This window comes from Osmerus eperlanus, chromosome 14, assembly GCF_963692335.1.
Source record: "Osmerus eperlanus chromosome 14, fOsmEpe2.1, whole genome shotgun sequence".
In the NCBI taxonomy this organism is placed as follows: domain Eukaryota; kingdom Metazoa; phylum Chordata; class Actinopteri; order Osmeriformes; family Osmeridae; genus Osmerus; species Osmerus eperlanus.
In genome coordinates, this window is record NC_085031.1 from 9,596,149 (window position 1) to 9,606,700 (window position 10,552).

The 10,552-nt window shown below is 42.1% G+C and overlaps 2 protein-coding genes across 2 annotated transcripts; both read left to right on the forward strand.

Moving 5' to 3' along the window:
- On the forward strand, positions 1–3,697 carry fgg (fibrinogen gamma chain). The gene is made up of 9 exons (XM_062477353.1): positions 1–157; positions 262–327; positions 719–905; positions 1,142–1,226; positions 1,568–1,698; positions 2,019–2,152; positions 2,240–2,424; positions 2,622–2,899; positions 3,229–3,697. The coding sequence occupies exons 1-9, from the start codon at positions 95–97 to the stop codon at positions 3,414–3,416; spliced, it is 1,317 nt and encodes a 438-aa protein (XP_062333337.1). The 5' UTR covers positions 1–94; the 3' UTR covers positions 3,417–3,697.
- Positions 3,698–5,043: 1,346 nt separating this feature from the next.
- Positions 5,044–10,400, forward strand: plrg1 (pleiotropic regulator 1). Its single transcript, XM_062477344.1, has 15 exons — positions 5,044–5,200; positions 5,508–5,614; positions 5,710–5,840; positions 6,012–6,065; positions 6,208–6,301; positions 6,445–6,538; positions 6,741–6,842; positions 6,998–7,090; positions 7,378–7,527; positions 7,723–7,824; positions 8,286–8,388; positions 8,564–8,672; positions 9,159–9,298; positions 9,567–9,760; positions 10,023–10,400. Exons 1-15 carry the CDS (start codon positions 5,192–5,194, stop codon positions 10,080–10,082), a joined length of 1,542 nt encoding a protein of 513 aa, XP_062333328.1. The 5' UTR covers positions 5,044–5,191; the 3' UTR covers positions 10,083–10,400.
- The last annotated feature ends 152 nt before the right edge of the window (positions 10,401–10,552 follow it).

Genomic DNA, 10,552 nt, shown 5'->3' on the forward strand with positions numbered 1-10,552 from the left:
GGACCAAGGACCTTGATCGGATAAAAGTAGCGGAGGGTCCAGAGAACCGCTCATTCTGCAACAGGTCAACACCACTAACGGTGGCCAAGGACAAATGGCTTCATCACTTCTGTCAACAGCAGTGGGAATTGTAATGCTATTTTCCTTCTCCTCTGCTGTAAGTTAAATGTGTTAGGGTTTTTTGTCTGGGGGGCACTTTCGGGTTGTCAGCAGTGGGAGTCTAAAATGATGTTCAGTTCTGTTTTTGTTTTTTTCCTGTAGCAAATGAGAGGAGATGGGATTTCCAATCTGGCATGTCCCCAGTCATGCACGCAGAGCGACCAATTTGTAAGTATGTTCACACACCTTGTGTGCCAATTTCATGTGCAAAACTTCTTGAATTAAATAGATATGTTCAAATGTGAATTGACTTTTTCCCATATGTTGTTCTCAACTTGGTGTTGAGAAGGTGCTCTAGAGTGACACTATGCTCGTACATGTAGTGTACAATGCCCTCTCATCCCTTATGCCTTTAGACGAATGCAGGAATATATCCACACTAACTGTTAAAATACTAACAACTGTCCAACTATCAAACAGTTTGACAGCTCCCGACTTGTCAAAACACCACATGATCAGGAGTGCAGAAATGTATCCCCATGAGCTGTCAGAACACATACATGTAGGTGATGTAGGTGGGTCCCATCGCCTTAGACCGCGTCTCCTCTGTTCCTCATAGGGCACGTACTGCCCCACCACATGTGGAGTAGCCGACTACCTTCACAAGTACAAGCCAGAGGTGGACCGGGACCTGGACGACATGGATAGGATGCTGGCTGACATAACCAATCAGACAAAAGGAGCCGAGGCAACAGTGATCTACATGAAGGACTCGGTCATGTCAGCCCAGAAGAGCTCTCAGCCAGGTAACAGAAATGTATCATTTCATAGGGTTGCATGACTGTGCTTGGATAGTGGAAATTGAGAGAAATGTGGAATAGGCATGTACATAGCTGAAAGTCACTTTTCTAACTGAGACTAATTGTACTGGACTTAAATTCAATCTGTCCTCATAAGGTGGGGTGTGTTTGAGTGTGTATATGTGTGTGTGCAGATTGGCGGTAACCATAGATTTTAACTTTTGCATTGCTTATTTTTTTAGATCACTACTTTAAGAAGTCATCAAGCATGCTGGATGATGTCCTTCGTTTTGAGAAGAGCATCATAACACAAGAACTGCAAATCAAGTAAGCCTCATCAGTATTCATCTGAGTGTATCTTTCAAGTATTAATCTGAATGCATTAAAAGGCCTCGAGAACAATAGAATGGCTGAACAGGCTATACTGGTACATAATTTGTACTGTGCAACAGAATTTAGATTATTTAAAAAAAGTATAGTTCGCCCACAATATTAAATTCAATGTAAGAAATATATTCACTTAGCAGACACTTTTATCTAAAGTAATGTGAAGGAGGGGATTTGAGACCTCTTAATCAAATGGTCTATGACAGAGCTGTATCCTGCATCCTCCACTCAAAAAATAAAGTGCTACCTAGCATAATTAAATCTATTTCATCTTTTTTTAGTGAACTTCTATCGGCATTAGATTCCAACAAGAGGGCGATGTTGGATCTCAGACAGCTGTCTGTCCAACTGGAACAGAAATGCAAAGAGCCATGCAAGGACACAGTTGAGATAAAGCCTACTACTGGCAAAGGTAAAAGCAGCAACAACCTACAGGTCACTTCCATTTTGCAAGAGCTCTCTTAGAGTTCCCTACATCTGGTGTAAATAAATGTTTCGAGAACCAATTGATATTTTTTATCTATTTGGGGACAAAATCATTTGCTCCTTGTTAAATGAGTAGAATGCACTCTTTTGTGCATGGCACGCCATTTGCCAGAGGATTCGCTCTAAAATGGCAGAAGGGTCCATTTAAAGTAACAACGTACAGTGGTTGGAGTCTGAAATCTGATCTATCTTAATCTGAACTATTCATCAGTAATCTCACAACTCACATTGTCTATTTGACTCCAGATTGTCAGGATATTGCCAACAAAGGAGCCACTGCTAGTGGGCTGTACTATGTGAAGCCAGTGAAGGCCACAGAGAGTTTTGTGGTCTACTGTGAGATTGACTCTTTTGGACGGGGCTTCACTGTCCTGCAGAGGGTAGGTGACGTCTCCACCAACATGTATTGGCTGAAGAACAAAAGCATAACAGCGTAACCCATATGTTCACCCTCTTTTTGTCTATAGAGACGTGATGGAAGTCTGGACTTCAGCAAGGACTGGATACAGTACAAGGAGGGCTTTGGCTACCTCTCCCCTGATGACAAAACCGAGTTCTGGCTTGGCAATGAGAAGATCCATCTACTCTCCACCCAGTCCTCCATCCCCTATGTGCTTCGGATAGAGCTTGTTGACTGGGAGGGGAACACAAAGTATGTACTGCTATCATAGTATCTGTACACCAGTGTACCATTGGATTTTTTATTTATTGTATTCATGTACCATGAATATCTGTGATATATTTTCTTTTGTTTTTACATGGATGAAAAGCTACCTTCCAACCTCCAGTTGCTTTAAATTAAGTTGCAGTGTCCATTCTTTAATTTAATTGTCTTCGTCTTTGCATCAGGTATGCCGACTATGCTATGTTCAAAGTGGGGCCAGAGGTTGACATGTACCGCCTTACCTATGCCTACTACCACGGAGGTGATGCTGGCGATGCATTTGACGGTTTTGACTTTGGCGATGACCCCAGCGACAAGTTCTACACTTCGCACAATGGCATGCAGTTCAGTACGGCCGAAAAGGACAACGACAAGTTCCAGGGCAACTGTGCCCTCCAGGACGGGTCTGGTTGGTGGATGAACCGGTGCCACGCCGGTCACCTCAATGGCAAATACTACATAGGTAGGTACTCTACCCACATGGCTCCAGTTTGTAAACATCCATACTTCATCCTCAATAGTCTGTTGTCAAAGATGTTTCACTGTCAGTAATGAAGGCTACAGGCAGGTGACAACAGCCTTATATGGAATACAATGTGATTTAGTTTAACCACACAAGAACTTACATGTGCACATCTGAAATTCATGAACATGCGTGTGCTCATGTAAAATGTATGTGATTTAATCACATGTAACGTGTGTGCACATGTGAAATTCATGTAGTTTGGTTTAAAGGACATTGGACTATGGAATCTCCCATTTAATAATATCACAACCTTGCTCCTGTCCCAGGTGGGAAGTACACAGAGAAGGATGCCGGCGAGTTCGGCTATGACAACGGAATCATATGGGCCACCTGGCATTCTCGCTGGTACTCTATGAAGGAGACCACCATGAAGATCATCCCCATTAACAGGATTGTGGGTGGTGAAGGGCAACAGTCTGGGGTCAAACAGTTTGGAGGACTGGGAGACATCTAGAAATACATGACAGGTTTTTTGACTGCCATGCCTCTCACTGTAGCTGGGCCAAATACATACACTCATATAATCATTAAATACACTCACGTTTCTGCTGTCTTAGAATATATTTTTGTGAATACTTGGACTTGTTCTTCATCACACTGCAATTACACAATCCAACTTTGGTATACATGTCCTTTGTGTCGTGTTGAGAACTTGTGAATGCTGTATTTGCATGTTCTTCTAGTAATAAGTCTGGTTGGATTTTGACTTAATAAATGTCGTCTTTTCTTAATGTATGATGATTTGGGCATTTTTGTTTCCACTTGTGGTGATACTACAGCTATATTCAAACAATTAAACAAGGGTATACTGATTCTTTTAATTTCTAATAACTTGTCAGATTCACTGCACCAGAACTTAAGCATACAATCCTCTACAGTGGAAAGCATTTTCATGAATAAAGTAAAGTCAAAACATAGTACACTATGCTTTTATTAATTGACTTTTACATTTTCTTCCCTTTAGTTTAAAGATGAATGGCATATCTGCCTTGCATGACGAATGAACCAACAGACTAATTAATCTTAGTCTGCACCCACACAGACAGGCTTTCAAAGAAATGAAAAAGGCTAGCCGTTCAAAAGTAAATATGTCAGATTTAAAATCCATTAAAATCAATTTGTCTGTGGATGTCATTGCATAAAGTAAAATAGCATCTATTGTAATTGTGACCCTCTGAACTAATCTTACAGATGGAATTTTATGACAAATGAGACATTTTGTCCAGAAGACACTATGGATGTCGTAAAGGACTGCACAGACACTATGTGAGACTTTTTGTGGGTGTGTGCATCAGGGGCGTTGATCAAAGGCCTACCCAAAAACGAAAATATCTCCGAAAAATTATGCACCGGGTACACATCGCAAAGTAAATAAGTAAAAAAAACTGAAAAGATGCCTATCCATATTTTTCTAGGCCTACCTAAAAAGATTATTCTGGCTACGCCCCTGGTGTGCATGTATGGGGGTGTATTTGTGTACAACGAGTACATCAAATGTGTGTCCAAACTGGACTTCTTTTAAGTCAATTATATCCCAATAGAAGCTCGTTTGAGGTCAACCAAAAATCTGATCATGTTATTCATTGATGTGTTTAGTAATCTGTAAAAAAATACTACAGTACCATAAGGAAGTAATGCTTGAACTGATTAAATCAGTCAATTCGAACCATCAGAACAATATTGCACTATGGAAATGTCTGTTTGATTGCATCATACTGAAAAATATCAACTTTATCAATGAACTTTGCTCGACAAACACCATAGTGTCATACAGAACAAGAAATACTGAAATCCAAATAGACACTTTGAACTGTTTTCCTTCTGAGCTGGTTGTGGTCTTATCACAAGGCTTTATTTGTATCCAGTGAATGCAATTCTATAGAATCAAGTAGAACAAAGAATACATAATTTACTGTATTCATTTAGCAGACATATTTTATAACTTAAAAAAGAATTATGTGTAATGATGTACCATGATTATTTCAAATGCCATGTATGGATTTTTCTGAACGAACTTTGGCCTGTAGGCGGCGTTTCTCCTCTTTGTCTCAAGTCTGATTCGCTAACCCGGAAAGAATAGTCATCCAGAATTCTGTTTACATCCGGTACAGTCAGCCCTCGAGCCGTAAGAACTTGTGCTTAGTTTTGAAGCACAGTTGATAGCGTTGAATTCTTTATTTTCATCCTCAGATTTAATCGAATATTGCAGTTTGATAATTTGGGATAAAGATGACGGAGGTATGTTATTTTGTTAAATCGATAGTTCTTTGATGTGGTGCCTGAGCCGCACAAAGCTAATGCGTTAGCATTACACGATCACAACGTAGACCATTGTATTCCAGATAATCGCTAGCCCTTCCAGCGCATATCCAATCTTAAATTAGTATCTCCTCTAAATTCAAAAGTTCGTTTAGTATTAGCAATTTTGTAGACCAGATACTACACTTTCTACCTCGCTTTTTGTGCGCTCTACAAGCTATGCTTAAGTCCTGTGTACATGTCCTTAAAAGTGCTTTTAACGAACGTGTCCGTGTTCTTTCCTTAGGATGTGCAGAAGCACTCTGTCCACACCCTGGTCTTCAGGTCCCTCAAGAGAAGTCATGACATGTTTGTGGCTGACCATGCCAAACCAGTCGCCTTGGATGATCAAAGGTAAAGAAGTGCTTCTACCGTGCTTTCTTGTAACATATATTAATTGTGAATAGCTTCTCACATCACATGAGTTTTTTGGCGTAATTTATCCATAGCCACAAGGTGAAGATGGCTGCCAAGCTGAGAGCAGACTATGGCGCTGTGTTACACATGCCTGTCCTAAAAGAAGGGAAGGACAGAGTCTTGGGCTCAGACATGCTCAGCATCCAGAACTACAGTCAGTCAGGTGAGATCACCATCATCATGATATACCAAGAGGACAGTTGTTTATTGTTACATACCTTGAATGTGTCTCCAGACCTATCTGTCCATTTGTGAGGTTCCAGCCTGCTCACCTGAAGTTCATAGATAACTACTGTAAGCTTGAATTAAACCTCTACACACTTTTGCTTTTAAGGAGATGATCCAGAGTACTTGGTCACTGGAACTCACGCATACCCATCTGGACCTGGTAAGACTTCCCTTCCTAGATCATCTTATGAACTGAGTGTAAAATAGTTCTGACTTCCTCTTTAAATGATGGTTTGGCGTTACTTACTGTAAGTCGCTCTGGATAAGAGTGTCTGCTAAATGACTAAATGTTATGTCCTCAGGGGTGGCGTTGACTGCAGACACCCAGCTGCACAGGCTTCCAAGTGAGGGAGGAGTTCATGCCCTGGCTCTGACTCTACCAGGATCTCAAGCCAGGTAGGATGGATGGATAGATCAACAGGGTCTTCAAAGAGAAGGTTTTAGCAGCAAGTTATTTACTGTACAAAGAGTGGTACATATGAGCGTTCACTGCTTTTGTCTGTCAACATCTAACATTGTCATGCTGTGATGTCTTGAAGGCAGGACGCTAGTCGCACTGCAGCCGGCGTCGGGGACATTCACAGGCATGCAGGGGGAGCGGAGAGATCCATGCCTCCTCACTCACACGCAATGGTAATTTTTCACTCTTTATATTCAACAGACTTTTACCCATCATGTGTACCTTTTGATATTTCAACATCGATTCAATATCATTGAATCGATGTTGAATCATTCGTTCATTGTCAACGAGGTCAGTGAACATATCATATTTCACGTTCCAACTTTCGACCTGGCAATTTCTGTACATATTTCAAATGCTGTTCCCCCTCTGTAGTCACTTATGGAAGGAGGTGGCACCAAGAACTCTGCGCTGGCAGCGAGGAAAGCACCCACCATGCCCAAACCCCAGTGGCATCCTCCATGGAAACTGTTCCGGGTTCGTACCTCGCCTTGGAACATGTTCTAAAGGACTCTCTCACACGCCACTACACTGTAACAGTGTTTATCTATACGTGATGGCCACAATACACTCATGGGTAAAGTATTGTACTCTTGACGTTGGTATTCATCGGCTGTGCTGTTCAATGGCAGGTCATCAGTGGCCATCTTGGCTGGGTGAGGTCTATAGCTGTGGAGCCTGGGAATCAGTGGTTTGTCACCGGGTCTGCTGACAGAACAATCAAGGTGAGGACGCACAGTATGTTTTGTTCCCTGGGAGTCAACAAGTACTTGTTGAGATACCGTAGGACATGCAGTTGAACTATGCTTACTCGGCATACTGTTTTGAAAAATACTTTCCTCACTCGTCTGTTTTTTAATTTTTTATTCCTCCCGAGTCAGTGGCAATTGACCAACTCTAGACTGCATAACCAAAGATTATTAACCCTGAGCATATCCAAACCAGCTCATGTATGACAGCAAAATACATAACACCCCTAACTCCAGCTCCTTTCCCCCTTGTGTGTCCTCAGATCTGGGACCTGGCCAGCGGCAAGCTGAAGCTCTCCCTGACGGGTCACATCAGCACGGTGAGGGGCGTGGCCGTCAGCACCCGCAGCCCCTACCTGTTCTCTTGTGGGGAAGACAAGCAGGTCAAGTGCTGGGATCTGGAGTACAACAAGGTATGTCCTTCTGGATTATTCACCTTAAGTGGCTGATGAAAACTAGGGGCTTTGGCCATGCCACCATCTGCCAATTTTGGTGTCTGTGTGTCTGAGGTCAATTGTTGTTGGCAGGGAACGTTGGTGTCTGAGTGTCTGTTTTTTGTTGTTGTTGAGTTGACTTAACGGTTGCTGTTTGTTCTGTGTGTGTTCTAGGTCATCAGGCACTACCACGGCCATCTCAGTGCAGTCTACGGCCTGGACCTCCACCCCACCATCGACGTCCTGGTGACATGCAGTCGAGATGCCACCGCTAGGGTACGTTCCTCAGTGAATGGAATAAAATAATAATGCATGGAAGATTTGATGTGAACATAACATTAATTAATTATTGAATTATGAATTAGTCATACCCTATGAGGAGTACCCTATTGCTAAATATCATTATTAATATCAGCATTATTATCTATATTCAACAATACCGTACTCCCTCTCGTGCAATTTTACTTTTTACATGCCTTTTAACACTTCTGCAAGAACCATTTATCAGTTAACAGCAACAGAAAAAATTAAACAGCAACAGATTATGATCATTTAATCCTTTGGTACCGCCAATACAAAATAGTTTCACAACTCCGCTGCCCTGTTGCCAGTTAACACAAACTTTTCCTGCACAAAATGGCTAGTGCTAGCTACTTTGTATACATTTTATTCTTCCTATAGAAATGCTTGCATGGATAATGTACTTTGGGAGTTAAGAGTTTAGTTTCATCTGCTAGGTGTGGGACATTAGAACCAAGGCCAACGTACACACCCTGTCTGGACACACCAACACTGTGGCCACAGTGAAATGCCAGGCAGCAGAGCCTCAGATCATCACAGGTGAACTCTCGTTCCAGTATAAGCTTCTTAAAACACTCATCTATGGTTCATTTCCTGGTGTGAGTGCCATAGCTTTGGTTTTTGCTTTGAAGTTCAGTAACAGAAGGCCGATGTTTTTGGTCGAGTCTGCCTTTTTCCTCCCTGATATTGACTCTCTCTCTGCCTGGGCCTACAGGAAGCCATGACTCCACCATCAGGCTCTGGGATCTGATCGCCGGGAAGACCAGAGCCACCCTGACGAATCACAAGAAGTCTGTCAGGGCAGTAGTGTTACACCCCCGACAGTAAGTCCAGAACCATGAAGATGATGATGAGCAGAACTGTCTCTGGTTATCTTTATTTGACCTGGAAGACATAAGTTACTTATGATATGAATCACGTTTTCCCGCAGAAAATGTGTTATTTAAGATTGTAGGGTGGGGTTTGACGCAGACCGAGGGGGGGGGGACGACGACTAGATTGTGCGATAGACTAATGCGGTCTGCAGAGAAGAGAGACTGACGTTTTGGAATGGAAGGGGGAAAAAAACAGGACAGAGGAACACGGTGGATAGCACTCTTAAATTTTTTTTGCCGTTTGTTGCTTAGGCAGCCGCCTTAACTGAAAAGTGCTGCGGGAACCCTGTGAATGGTCTCTGATTCTATTGTTTGACGATTATTCTTTTGCATTCTGGCCGTAATCCTGACATTAATGTACAGCAAGGAGGTGTAATGTAATGAACAGCTTGTATGATAACACCCAGTAACTCATGTCCTAACTGTTTTCATTAGGTATACCTTTGCATCCGGCTCTGCTGACAACATCAAGCAGTGGAAGTTCCCCGAAGGCAACTTCATCCAGAACCTCTCTGGGCACAATGCAATCGTTAACACCCTGGCTGTTAACTCTGATGGAGTCCTGGTGTCTGGAGGTACGTGGTTGCTGATTGTGTGTGTGTGTGTGTGTGAATGCCTTTTCTTGAACTTCTATACTAGTGCTGCTCAGGTAGAAAACCTACTGGAGTCAATGTGACAACTACATCAGTGGTTTGACACGTACATTTAACACCACCACTTCAGATGAAAGCAAAAAACGATCTTTGAATGGCAACTAATAAAGTAGAAAACGTTGGGACCTGCCGTGCTGATAAACATGAGGGGGCTCATTAACACGACCACGCCTGTACCCGTCTCCCTCAGCCGACAACGGCACCATCCACATGTGGGACTGGAGGACGGGGTACAACTTCCAGCGCATCCACGCCGCCGTGCAGCCCGGCTCACTGGACAGCGAATCAGGGATCTTCGCCTGCATGTTCGACCACTCAGAGAGCAGGCTGATCACTGCAGAGGCCGACAAGACTATTAAGGTGTACAGGGAGGACGACACAGCGGTAAGAAGGGCTCTCCTTATTTTCAACACAGACTGACGGTCGTATCGTTTTAATAGGGGTTCTTGATTGATTTCCACTGCTTTGAGATAAACAGGGATGTTATTCACAGTTATTGTGCAGTGAAGGCTATATGTATTACTGTAGGTAATGGTTTATGTACAGTATCTAACTAACTGGTAGAATGTTTTGTTTTTTTGCTGACACTGGTTGTTTATTTCGTTTATTTATTGTTTTTTTTAAAGTTGTTTCTGTTTCTCTTTAGACGGAGGAAAGCCACCCTGTCAACTGGAAACCAGAGATCCTCAAGAGGAAAAGATTCTAATGTTTTTTCAGTGATTTTTAAAATGTTTTTTTTGTCAGTATCATATTTGTCTGCCATGTCTGTTGTAATTACAGCTACATGTAGTCTAAAATAATAGGCAAGAATGAGTGGTATTCATTGTCAAAAATGTCATCTTCTGTGGAATGTACTCCTGTAATAATTTCATTTTTTTCCATATTTGAGTATGTTAGTCCAACCAGTTTTCTGTGCCTCCAATCCAGTACCATTTACAAATGTACATGTTTGGTATCTATTTTCTGTTTCATTCAATTCAGTAGTGATTATGATATGCACAATAAAGGAGTACATCAACTTGGAGGAGCCAAAGGTGTTAAACGTGCAATTTCACATTTCGTCAGCAGAGTGAGACATAAATGCATGACGTCTATAATAGCGTTGGCTATTAAACAGAATTTACAGCTAGACTCATTGTTGAAGGAAGGCAAATATAGACAGAATATAGGTATGAA